At 49.5% G+C, this 13,537-nt stretch overlaps 1 protein-coding gene across 1 annotated transcript; it reads right to left on the reverse strand.

Annotated features, from left to right (window-relative positions):
• Positions 1-7,012: 7,012 nt before the first annotated feature.
• Positions 7,013-12,118, reverse strand: SLC35D3 (solute carrier family 35 member D3). Its single transcript, XM_005432854.3, has 2 exons — positions 11,645-12,118; positions 7,013-10,509 (listed from the first exon to the last, which is right to left on the reverse strand). The coding sequence occupies exons 1-2, from the start codon at positions 12,078-12,080 to the stop codon at positions 9,680-9,682; spliced, it is 1,266 nt and encodes a 421-aa protein (XP_005432911.3). The 5' UTR covers positions 12,081-12,118; the 3' UTR covers positions 7,013-9,679.
• Positions 12,119-13,537: the final 1,419 nt, after the last annotated feature.

Genomic DNA, 13,537 nt, shown 5'->3' on the forward strand with positions numbered 1-13,537 from the left:
GCTCTCCATTCAACATCCCTAAATGCAGGTGGAGAACAATTCCCACAGGAACCTGCTCCACAACACGGGAAATTGTAACAAGACAGATATCAGCACCTCAGCAGCCCCTGTGACAGGTACAGCAAATCACACTGCCTTCACAGGAGCTTTTTTGTGCTTCTCTCTGCCGCCACAGCAGACAGCTCTGCAGCTTTATGTCAATTGTTTCCTGACCGGGAGAGATGCTTACAGCTCATGAGGGACCTATTTGTCCTGATCCAACTTCTTCCCGATCAATTTCATTGGCATTATGGGACCATGCCAATGTAACAGAAGAGAAAAGGCTCTTTACTTTTACTGAAGCACATTGATCTCACCAAATCTACAGAATTAACCCACAGTACAAATCAATGGATGAAACCCCCAAATACTCATACCTCCTCCTGCAAAAGCAAGCGACCGCACAATTTCAGAGGGCGCGCAGTTCTGTTTACAGTTGAAAAGAGCCCCGCAATGAAACACTTGGCTATAGCCCAAGTCTAATGGACTTCATTTAAATGTACACACCAGCCCTGGAACACAGCAGCTCCTGTCACAAATGTTGTAACAAAAGCACCAGCTTTGGTGGATCATTTAATCTATATTTCACGTATCAGACAAGCCAAAAGTGCACAGAGCAGTTCACCCAAACCCTCACCAGTCTTTAAGAAAGCAAGTTAGCAGGAACAAAGATGACTAAATTAGCCTGAAGGCTGTGGTCCAAAAAAACCCACAACCCAACACTCCTAGCTTGCTTTGCTTTTCTGGCAATACTGCAATGTGAATGCCAGTTTAGGCATTGTCACAAAAATATGTGGGTAGGGAGAGATTTGCCCCTGAGGGAAAGAGGGCAGCAAACAGGACCCTGAATGTGAAATGGTTGTGAAGTTTTACATTTCAGCCAGATACACAAAGGCATCCTCGGACGGAAAGAGGCAGCACTTGTGTTTATTTCCAGCCTTCCAGGTCCCTGTGTGCCACGGATGGGGGGCTGCTCCAGCCAGCTGTGTGTTCCTGAAAGTGCTGTGGTGCACTGGGATGCCGATGGCTCAGACCCCGGTAGCTCCTGCTGAAGCACCTCATGGGCTACCTGCACCTACATCTGAATCAGACAGTGACATTGGATTTAAAGCAATCCAAATTATCTATGTCCATCACTTTAGTACTCAATTTATTCATTATTCTCACTGAAAAATGCAGAGCAACAGCACTGTAAATCTTTGGAAATGTGTTCATGGGACTCTAGGTTTTTTGCTTCCCTTGGCTTTCCTTCTTTCTTAATAGTTTATAATACTCTTATATTATTACTCAAGCTTAGCATTTTAGTTAAAATGAGAGCAGTTTTCTGCGTGAATCTGCAAAATTGATCTTGTGTGTCTCTTCTGGCAGACACCCACAGTCAGACTTCATGCACCCTAATGCTGGAAATGCACTTACCTAAATTAGATATCCCACTGCAGCAGAGTGCGCTGATAGCAGGGGCATATCAGTGCCGCCTGCACCATGGGAATCAGCTGGCCACCCCTCATCTTGCAGGAGATTGAATTTATGCCATTTTTTATTCCAAGGCTCAAGTGTATAGGTTCCAGATTTGTTTGTTAAGTCAGCTCAAGAATAATGCTGAATCCCTGACATTTTCAAATGGGTTTGAAGGTTCACTGTAGCAAAGCTGCTTTACAGAGCTCATTCTTTATTACAGTCCTTACCTTTACATCTTCGTTTTCCCAGCCACTTCGGAGGCAATGAAAATAAGGCAGCCACTAACTAATCAGTTCCATACATTGAATTATTTTGCAAGCTCAGCCAGAGCTGTATTGCCTGCAGGAACTTGCTTCTGAAATAAATCTCTTCTTCTAAAAAAACTATTCGTGGATTTGCATTTTTCCTTTCAGAACTATATAGAGAGATGTGACTGGGGGAAATAAAACCCCAACATAATAAAGGAACTATTTCTACTCTGGTAATAGCTTGCCTGGATTCCACAGGTAAAATTTGTACCATTTCCCTCCCTCACCACAATGCTACTGAACACCTGAGCTGACCTGTTAGCCTGTGCGGGGAGGGTTCTGAGCGAGCTGCAGCGTGCCAGCTCCAAGATGCTCTGGGAAAGGGGCAAACCCCTGACTGACGCTCACCCACGCAGCATTAGTGGCAAGAGCTGCTCTCCGAAGCCTCTGCAGTTACAGCTGTGCTGGTTCGAGAGTGTTGGTACAGCCCTGGCTGCTGGTGACCCCTTGGCCAGTGGCACGGCTGTGCTACGCAACCCAGTGGCACATGCAACTCCCTTCTCGTGCAGCAGGTGCTTTTACCATTGTTCGTCTTGCCACAGCAATGCAAGTAAATGGATTTGGGTGGAGGAGGTGTTTCTTTGACTTTGCATTGCTGGAATTGTGAGTGTTAGCTCCTCAAGCACAGACCTCTGCTTGGTGGGACAGTGAAGTAACCCCAAAACCCACCTCTAACCGTCTCCTCAGGTTGGGGAAGTGAAACAGCAGCCACTACTGAGTCCCCTAATGTAGCAAAATGCTCTCATTCAGGTTTGTGTCCTACTGAATGAGGGCTTGGTCAAGGCACAAAATAGACATATTCTTAAACGTTTTGGTACGAAGGCAAGGACTACTGAATGAGAGCACGGGTGACAGCAGCCGGGAAGGTGTTGCAGTGACTGCTCTACATTGCCACCTGGGAATCTACGTTCACACAGCAGCCCGAGTCTTCAAAGTTCACCAATTTCCGTGCCAGCAAGTTGGACCTATACATAGCACCAAGAGGAGCTCCACCAAGAAATAATCTCCAGTTTGAACCCATGCTTTGAATGCGGGGATGCAGTGAAGCCTCCTTGGCTCTGAAGGTCTTGCTTACTGTGCTTGTTCACTATGAGTATAAATCAGTATAAATGAAGCCCAATCACAGAACAGTGTGTCCTTGCCTTTGTCCAGGAGAGTGGGATTTGATGCTTTCTCTCTGCTGGCTGCCGCTTTGATTCCCCTGACGAGGACTCACAGGGTACGTGCCAGGCCCAGGCCCAGGCTGTGCCCTACCTGACTCGCCACAGGGGACAGGCAAAGGTGAAGTCTGCAGAAAGAGAATAAAAAAAGAATGGTGCCAAACCAACACCAAAGCTCAGTCAAAACCAAAATTTGCAAGTTTTGAGGAAAGGCACTGAAGTAAATAAAACTGAGGAAAGTCTAAAGCTTTGATAGCAAATAACCAGAACTCCTACTGCAAAATCTTCTGTTGAAAAGCCGGTTCTGGCTGTCATTTTCATCTTCCGTGTGTTAAAGGAAAACATGCTAAACCAGAGCAAACAACTTTTGTGCGATACATACACATGAAACCAAGATGCTTTTCAGTAGCTAGCTATTGCTTAGTATCTTTCTTGAACTGCAGTGTTGAATACTTGGAGCAGCTGATTCTATAAAAGAGCTTTATGTGTATAGAAGTATATTTAATCACTGTTAAATAGATCCTCCAAACACAAAAAAAACCCTGCTCTGGTCATGTTGGATGAAAGAGCTGGATGCAGCATGGTTAGCCTTGGTTTGATCAAGCCACTGCAACATTCCAGTGGTTCAGAAGAGTTCAGTGCCGAAAAAGCACCCCAGGATATGACCAGATATTACAGATATTATATTCTTCTAATGCTTAACTGTTATTAATAAAAAAAACCCCAAAAACCCAAACAAAAAACCAAAACAGTTGAGCAATTTTGAAAGTCCAACCCTGCCTCAGGAATCCTGAAGTGTGCTGCTAGCTTGGCAGAGATGCTTCTTTGGAGAGGAGCTCTTCACAGAGACCTGCACCTCAACTTTCCTAAGTTAAGCCATTTCTTCCAAGATGCCAAGCAAATGCATTCCAGTCTCTTCTGTTCCAGAAAATATTGTAAGTCCCAGGGCCAAAATTGTGTGACTGTGCAGTGTCAGTTGTGGTGTGTTGTATGTGCATCTGCCTTGTGGTGTTCAATGAATATTCAGACCCAGTGGCCTGTCAGCTGCTATGCTTGAGGAAATGCAATTTTTTTCCTGTAAAACAGTGATAAGGACATATTTAGTTGCTTTTCTTTTCTTACATTTGTAATAACATGTTGCTGGACCTTTTCTGTGCCACTGAATGTTCACTTACTCAAGAAGGTGCACGGACAGAGGGAACCTCTCTCCCCTTCACAGCCCAGGTCAGCTAGTGCTGTGTCAGCCAGAAAGGAAAATACATGGTTTGGAATGGGACAGACCATAGGGACAGATTTACAGAGATACTTTGAAGACCGAAAATTCACTGAATTAAGCCAATTCAATACACAGGCATAAATGGTGATATACACAGTGCCCTGTAGCTGATTTTTATTTAATGATGATACTCAGTACTTACAGCAGACAGTAAACCTGACTGGTTTACTATCATGACCAGTTCCAGCTCTTTATACTCTCTCATTTGGCCCCTGTGTCAGTTAAGAAATAGTCTGTGACCTTACCAGTCACCACTCTTTTTTAGAGAAATCCTGAATTCTGTTAAAAAAAATTGTTGAAATCTGCCTTGTTTTGTCAGGAACAAAATCAATGGCACCTAATAAAAACCAGGTGTAATTCTGAGAACAGAACTGACTTTGTTTTTATTTGATAAAGGACAAACTTATCAACACAATTAATGTGCCCAGAGCAATCTGTCCAGTGAGAAAAAATCACGGGATGACAAAGAGCAGGTCCATGTGTCTTCCCCCCAGCCAGGTTGTTCACTCTGTCTCTCTCCTTCATGTGTATCGCTCTTCCAGGGCCCCAGGTTCAGGTGCATTCTCTGCAGACTCATTGCACTGTTTGGCCCTGGGTTTCTGATGCTGTGACTATTTCTTTCCATGTAAGAACATTTTCCTTTTCTGCAAACTCTCCCATTTTCCCCATCCATCCTAATTTGCAACTCTCATTTTTTTCCCATTCATTCTAATCCCAATCCCGTGTACCTTTCGACAAGTGTTTTCATGCTCTCTAACCCCAGCTTTCATCTCAGGCAGTCTCTCTCTATGCAAACACAATGCTTAGCATTAAACCTAAAAATAAAAATGAGCCTGGCTCAACAGCAACAATGATGGCAACCCCTTTTCAGGTTTATAGCTCTATTACTCAAAATGCTCTTTACTGTGAAAAAATCTCCTTCTGGTTTTATGCATATAATAAATACCCACACTGGTGTGCACGACCAGGAGGTGTGGGTACCGGTGGGCTGGCAGAGCGAGCGCCCTCGTGCCTATCCGTCCTGCACACAGCCCAGCTCCGCAGGATGCTGGTACGCAGCCCTGGCCCCACTCCACAAGAAGCTGGTACGCAGCCACGGCTGAACTATATAGGGAGTTGGTAAGCAGGGAGCTGGTGTGCAGAAAAGCGCACAAAAGTACAAGAAGCAATCTGGGCACACAAGATCCTGCCAGTCCATCCCCTCCCTGCCCTTCTAGAAAAAAGAAGGAAAAAAAAAAAATACAGCAGAAGCCTCTGTGGCAAGTCCTCCGCCACTGGCAGAGGTTTTCAGGCTGGACACTGGAAACAAGATTTGGGAAATACATCAGGAACAAGGGAAGAGAGAGGAGGGCATGTGCATGCTCACCAGTTCCCGACAGGAGCCATGCTGAAGTGAAAAGCCTCCTGATGACCTCCAATAACCTACCGAAGCATGAATATAGCAGCTAATTGAGAAGCAGAGTTGATTGCCTGCACTGCACTTAGCAGCTGCGCGTTAAAAACCCACAAAAGAAACCTCAAAGTGATACGTGAAATTGTATGGAACACAGGTAGAGAGGGCAAGGGGACAGGAATCTGTGGTGTTAACCTTAACCATGACAAGCAGCAAAACGTTCAAATGTTAATTTAGAGAGGAGAGCTGAAGGGCTTTGCACCTTTCTGCCTACTGAAGCCTTTGCCTGGAGCAAACAGATGCAATCAAATTACGTGAGGCTGTTAAGCACTGGTGATAAACTATCCCCAGACATACACAGGGCTGTAAAGTGTTGCTTAATAAACTGTAAAATCTCTTTCACTGTCACCTGCTTTTTTGTAGGTTGCTGTCCACTTTCCCTCTGGAAGTGATGGCAAATGCAAGACCAGTTTGTCAGTGATGTATGCAAATTTTTAAATTATCCTTAGAGATTTTAACGGTCTCTGCCTCCGAATAATCTGGCCTCTCTTTATTTTCTTTGAGAAAATAATGTATCTTAGAAAAGACAGACAGTCTGCCTTTTGTCTTCCTGTTGCATGCATACTCGTGTGTGCGTGCATGTGCGTGCGTATGCAGTAGTGCTAGAGCAGGTGTTACTGGATGATGTGTTGACACTGAAATTAATGTTTATTCTCAAAGCAGTCATTGTGCATTAGGTTCATTCATTATCCTGGAACACAGACAGTTTCTTTCTCTAAACTGTCCTGCAGGCACATTTGTGTGGAACTCTAAGATGAATTCTGCGATAACCGCCAGCCCTGGTGTCTGGCGCATCCCAGTTTCAGTCACAGGTGCATCACACACCTTTCATCCGAAGCAAACAGGTAAAAAGTGATGCTCAAGTCAGCTCTTAGGGTTGCCACGTGACATAGCTGGTAATACAAATTCCTAACATTGTAAAATAAAATCAATATTAAGTCCTCTAATAATGGAATGATCTTATAATCTAACTATTAATAACAAGCATCATCTTATTTTTATTTAAAGTTACAGCAGTTAGGCTAGTGACACTAAAACATCTTAAATACGTAACCAAAGAAATCATTGCTGAGAACCACAGAAACTTCAAGCTGTACAGAGGACTCAGCCACAGCAGATTCCTGTGTTCCTTTGTCCGTCCTCAGTCTCTCTGTCTATGACAGTATTTATAGTGTGCGGTCACACGTTAAGGAAATTTGGGTGATATAAAGGCTCAAGAATAACCATAAATGAACCAAAAATGAGCATCCCGGGGTAGCAACAATAAGAAAACCAGAAGGCTTTTGGAAAGCAGTGCATTTTATTCCCACATCTCATTCTTCAGTCTTCGGCTGATCCTATTAAAATACCTCAGCTCGAGGCAGTATTTTTATTTTATTGTGTGACAGTCTCTGCTACTGAAAAATTGGACTGCATTTGCCAAATTCCCATTTTAATTTAGGGAATTTACAGGTATAAACAGAATACAATATAATCACATTTCAACTATACATGCAAATGTACAACATCGTAACAGCAGCTTTTTTAACAGTCAAAGCTGTTGGAATTTCCGGAAGTTTCTACTAATACTTCAACAACAGTTAAGTGGCAAAACATTGAACTCCCCCAGGAAAAAGTCCTGCAACAAGAGTCCAGGGGGAGAGCTTTCTCTAGCAAGTGTACGCTACAAGATCTAAGACTGGCATCCAGGTGGTAAAAAGATCCGCATTTCTTGTGGACAGAAAACACTGAGCACAGTGAGGACAGACCAGAAATGTGAGTTTCTCTTCAGTATGATTACAATGCAGTTCAATATTGTAATGAGTTCAGTAATATGGAACTATAAGTCATAGGCACAAACTTCTTTAGTCTAGGATGCATTTGAAAAACTAACAAAACCCCTATTACATTAGCCTATAAACAATAAATAGTGCTTTTATTGGAAAAGGTGCCATATGGAGCTTGAACAGAAAGTAAACGTGTTTTGGCATATAGCCAGTATCTCTCGACTCTTAAACACTAGCTATACATAATGTGTGATGTACAAATCTCCATGCCCCATCCCCCAGCTCAGCAGCTACAGGCTTTTAGCCTGAATGTCTTTATAGCCATCTCTTTCAAAACTCATGGGGTGATAACAGGTCACCCAACTTACGCACTCACTCAGAAAACATACTGTCGCACCCATGTTTCTGCCTGCATTTATTGACAAGAATCTAAAGCTCCCCCAGAGATCAGTTTTGCAGATATTCCCTGCTGGCTAAATTGCTCATTTCAGATTTCAGTGCTGAACGCGCTGTGAGGCTAATGCTGCCTTGGCTTGAGAAAGTATTGGGCTAGGCACTGATTAATTAGGGCTGTGGGAATAATTGATTTTCAGTTCAGTGGCTTAATAAATTAATAATAATTACAACAACAATAGCAATAACAACAAAAAAACACTTGGTTCATTTTTTCGGGAGATGATAACAGCTTGCTTCAGCCTGTGGTCAAGATGGGCTGATGGCTCGGGCACCTGAGGAAGACTCAGAGTCAAATCTCTTCTCTGCCTAGTTCTGATCAAAGGCTTGACCCAAAGACTCGAACCTACCGGAAGGGTATCCCCAGGCTAAGAAATACTCAAACATCTGTTTCCCCAGTGTTTGCCGTTAAATGTATGTGGTACAAAACATTAGCACATCCAGTAGAGGCTTTGCTGGAGCACCTGCTTCCTGCTTCCCACAGGAGCACCCGAGCGGGGATGGTCTGGGCACAGGGGAGCAGCTTCCACCAAAGCCAGGACGTCTCGCTGCCGAGTACACCAAGCACCCTGGCCCACGAGTGCTCAGCTGCGGGATGTGCCAGGAGCACATTGCAGCTCCTGCCTGCCTGGCCACATTTTCTTCCACTGGACACCACAGCACAGGGACAGTGGGGGCTGATACACACAAAACTGTGTCCCAGCACATCACCAGGATACAGCAAAACTGTCCTGCAAAAGCACCCCTGGGAATCCCAGAGAGATGGAGTCCCCAGTTCTGCTATCAGCCTGTACTCCTTAGAGAGGGAGATGGAGAGGATGCATATGTTCCAGTTCAGGCTCTGATTCACCCAGCTTTAGGGTACAAGGAGGGGATAGCACAAGGCACAGACTGTATCCCTAATTTTTTACAGCCCTCTCAAATCAAATCAATACATACCAACCTTTCCCAACTCTTTTATTTGGGTCGAGCTAATATTCCCAATGCCATATGTGGTTAAAGCTCATAGAAAAACAACCTTTTGCTAACCAAAGTTTCTCAGAAGTTCAGATCTGATTCTGCTTTCAGGTACACCAGCACAAGACAAAAGTAATTCTACTGAAGACACAAACCACCCAATGTAAACCAGGTCCAAGGCACAGCCTGGCCGCCGAATCAGGGAGAGTTTCAGTTCTTCAGTTAAGAGGGTGATTTTACACCAATATAATTGAAGTGGCACAACCTCTAGCTCTGTTGCAATTCTATTGACACAGAGGAGCACACAGAAGTACAGTTAAGAGGATCTTATATATTGTAGGCATATATTTCTATAGAGTACCTAAACTGGACAGATAGAGAAACGGAAGCACATCAACAGAGCCTCCCAATGGTCTTAAAGTCACAAGGCTCCAGACACGAGCTAAGCTACAAGGCCAATGCTGTGCCACTGGCACTGCCGACCAGCTCAGTGGTACTGATGTCCCCTGTAGCCCAGGCTGCTGCTCAAGCACCCCATGACTTCCCATTACCCAACCCTCTCTGTGTCCACAGCAGAGGACTCAGCACCTTTAACTGTGGTGGGTCTAAATTGATGTACTGAAAGCAGCTGAAAGCAAGCTCAAAGCATGAGCAAACTCTGACCTTCTGCTTTTTGACAATGAGGTAAAGTCATCCTACGTGATGTGGATTTATCCATCAGTACTGATGTGGAAATGTATGCTCTGCCTTTCCCCCTGTACAGAGAACCAGGTGTCTGTCCTCAAGCAATAGGTTTTCAAACCTGCTTTTTAAGGGTTTGGTAGTTCTTCATTTTCTATCAAATAATCCTTCTTTATATAATTAGCACCCCTCACCAACCTCCATACTCCAAGATAGGCATCCTTCAGCAAGCTCCTGTTCACTTCTTGTGTGCTGGTGGCTTTTCCCTGGACCGCCGGTCCCTTGGCAGGTTTCTCAGTGCCATCCTTCTCTTTCTCTCCACTCTGGCTGTCCCCCATGGCTGATCTTTCCACTGCTGCTTCCTCAGTCCCCTTCTCCTGGGAAATTGCCTCCATGGCAAATAGTGCTTGGTCCCCAGCCTGCCTTTCCCCCTCCTCTTCTCTAGCTTCTTTCTCCAGGTCCTCATAATTGCTCTGCCGCCTGGTCTCAATGTACTTGGCCACACAGTAAATGACAGACCCCAAGGTGTTGACCACAACACCAGCTATAAATAACTTTGTGGGCTCCACATCATTGAATGCCACCATGCCCACCGTGATGGTTGCTATGCTCTTCACCACCCCTACGAAGCTGGTGGTCACAGCTGAGTTAATGTAAGTGCAGTGAAGGGTGGTAAAGTTCATGGCACAGCTAATCAGGACGCAAGCAATAAAGATGCATACCATGGCAGGGTCCTTCCACCCTGGGAAAGACCAGACATTGATGGAATCCATGCTGGCAAAGGAGCAAATGATGAGAAAAGGAGTGGCTGAAACAGCGATGGCATACTGCGCTGTCAGGGGTCCATATTCACTATCTACACTGGTCTTCTGAATGAGCACCAGGTAGGCAGCGTGTATCAGCACGGCCAGCACGCCTGTCACATAGCCCATAGCATCCCCAGTCAGGTCACCAGCTCCTGTTGGGAGAGTCACAGAAAGACACAAACACGGTTTCTGCATGCGAGACAGAAAGAGTGCACTGTTTTGGACTGGGGGATATTTAGGAAACAGGCAGCAGTGCAGTTTCCGTAACTCATAGGATTTGTCACACTTGTCCCAAGGGTGGACACAGTTACCTCTTCTGCATGCTGCAAACCTTCTGAATGTCTTTCACTCTCCCCCTAAATCCCACAGGCAAAATCAGACTGCATTCCCCCCTTTGCAAAGCCACTATAGGAGATTTGCAGCAGAAACGGCACATACACACAGCAACCCTGGGCACCGTCTTGCCATCACGGGCGCGTGTCAGCCCCCCCCCCCGCCCTCCTTCTGCCCTCCTGCTCCTCCCAGCAAAGCCAAGCCATGGGGGGTCCCGCAGCACCAGCCTCCCTGCTGAGACCCCTGTCAGGTTTCTCTGCGGGTTAAACCACTCGCCGTGTGTGTGTGTGTGTGTGCGCTCCATTCCCTGGGGCAGCCCCCAACCCAGGAGTGTAGCTGGGCCACACAGACCCAGCTTTGCCTCCCACCCCACATACATCTCGGCTGGAAATCAGCACAGGTAGGGCCCCTGGCCGCACAGGGCTGCAGCTGGCCCCTGAGCTTGCACCTATCCCTGTAAGGTTGCACTTAGCCCAGCAGGGCTGCAGTTGCCCCCACAGGGCAGAAGTTGCCCCCGGAATATTACATCTACCCCTGTAAGGTTGCACCCACCTCCCGTAGGACCACACCTCCCTCCATCGGGTTGCACCTTCCCTGGTAGGGTTGCGCTAAGCTTGCACCTACTCCCATAGGTTTGCACCGAGCCCCATAAGGATGCATCTATCTCCGTAAGGTTGTACCGGCCACAGCGGGGCCGCAACCACCCCGGCAAGCCTGAGCCTGCCCCAGTGGGGCGGCAGCTGCCCCCCCGGGCTGCCCGGCCCCGTATCCCCGGCTCCTTCCCCCCGGGGTGCCGCTGCCCGCCCCGTCCCGTCCCGTCCCGTCCCGTCCCGAAGCCCAGCCGGAGCGGCGGAGGCTGCCGGTGCAGAGGCGGCGCCGCCGTCGGGGCGCCCCGCGGCGTGCCCGTCCGCCCCGTCCGGTCCTGTCCTGTCGCTCCTGTGCGGTCGCACTCACCGGCCAGCGCGGCGCCGCAGGTGGTGATGAGGACGGCGACGAGGACGCCGGGCGAGGGCATGCCGTCGCGGAGCACCAGGGCGCCGGTGAGGAGGGTGACGAGGGGCAGGCAGCGCTTGAAGACGACGTACATGGGGAGGCTGAGGCCGCGCAGCGACCAGAGCGTGAGGGTGGACTGCAGCGTGGCCAGGGCAGCCACGGCGGCGAAGGGGCGCGCCAGGCGGGGCCCGAAGGGCGGCAGCGCCGCCAGCCCCCGCCGCCGCAGCGCCTCCAGCCCCAGCGCCGCCGCCGCGCTGCTCAGGCACTGCAGCAGCGTCAGGAAGGCGAAGTGGTAGCGGGCCAGCAGGAACTTCAGCAGGATGTTCAGCGAGCCCGAGCACAGCCCGTGCGCCACGGCCACCGCGACGCCCCGCGCCCGGCCCCGCCACCGGCCCATCCTGTCGGCGCACGGCCCCGCCGCCGGGGCCCGCGGCACTGCCGCCCGCCCGGCCACCCGCCGCGGCGGCGGCGGCGGCGGCGGGGGGGGACGGGGACGGGCGGAGGCAGGGGGCGGGCGGAGGCAGGACGCGCTCCCGGCAGGGCGGCCGCCGCCCCCGACGAGTCCCCCCTCCTCCCCGCCCCTCCTGTCCCCTCCCCGCCGCCGCCCCCGGCGTGTCCCCCCACTATCCCCGGTGCATCTCCGCCGCCGCTATGGGTGTCCCCCCTCATCCCGCCGCCCTCGCCCCCGGTGTCACCCCCCTTGCCCCCGCGGTGTCCCCCGGCGCGCGTCCCGGCTCGGCGGAGCTGGGAAGGTCCCCTCGCCGCCCCCAAGCCCTCGCAAGCACGACCGGGCGCAGGCGGGGCGGGCGGCGGCACTTCCAGCCCGAGGGACGGACAAGCGCGGCGCCCCGCAGCACCGGAGCGCGGCCGGCCCGAAATCACGTGGGAGACCGGCAGGAGCCCCCGCGTCTCCCGGAGCGGCGGTCACTGCGACCCCCCACGCCTGCACAAGCAGGCAGGCCGCTTTTCCCTCCCCAGAAGCGCACGGCCTCCCAGGGGAAAGCACCCGCCGAGCCCCCCGGCGGCACGCCTCCTGCCGCCCCCCGGCCTCGCCGCGCTGGGGTGCCGGGTCCCCCCGCCGCCCCCGGCTCGCCCGCCCGCTCGCCTAGGGGAGCCCCTTCTGTGCGGGGAACGGCGGGGAGACGGGAACCACCGCTCAGAAAGCGGGGAGAGCCTGTTTCTAGCAGGGGGACTCTCCTTGAAAAGTCCCTGAAAATTGGTAATCACCCAGCGCCTTCGAAAGTGACGTTTTAAAGCCTGGTGAAGTTTAAATAAGCTCATCCCTTCCCTCCACTTGCCGGGTGTAGGTTTCGACAGGAGACCGGGGTGGACCACCTCCACTCCGAGGAAAAGCCAAAGCCACTCTCTTGGACAACCAGCCCTCTGCCAGCCTCCCGCAGTGCCAGACAACATCAGGGAATGAAAAACTACACTTTTATTCAGAGCTGCCTTATAATCTTGAGCCTTCTCCTAACATCATACACGTCAGGTCACTCTCAGTAAGACTACCTTCCACCATCAATAGGAGATTGGCGAAATCATTATTTTAAACAAAACGAGCCTCCTCCTGCTCCACAGTAACAGCGTTAGAAAGAACCAGCTTGGGGGAAAATGGCATGCTCGGCACCCAGAGCTTGTTTTTGGAAGACTTACCATAAAAAGAGTGGACCAGATCCTGACAAGGATTGCCAGTTCTGGTGGGCTTATACGGAATTCAGCACAAGCACAGCATGCGTGTCAGCAGTATCAAAAAGGCACAAGCATTTTCTGTGCGATTTGTGCAGAAAAATATTACATCTCGCTCTTAGTTCAGTTCATAGATGTCATAGACACATCCAGCTTCCAAAGCCAGCT

The sequence above is a fragment of the Falco cherrug genome, chromosome 6 (genome assembly GCF_023634085.1).
Source record: "Falco cherrug isolate bFalChe1 chromosome 6, bFalChe1.pri, whole genome shotgun sequence".
Classification (NCBI taxonomy): domain Eukaryota; kingdom Metazoa; phylum Chordata; class Aves; order Falconiformes; family Falconidae; genus Falco; species Falco cherrug.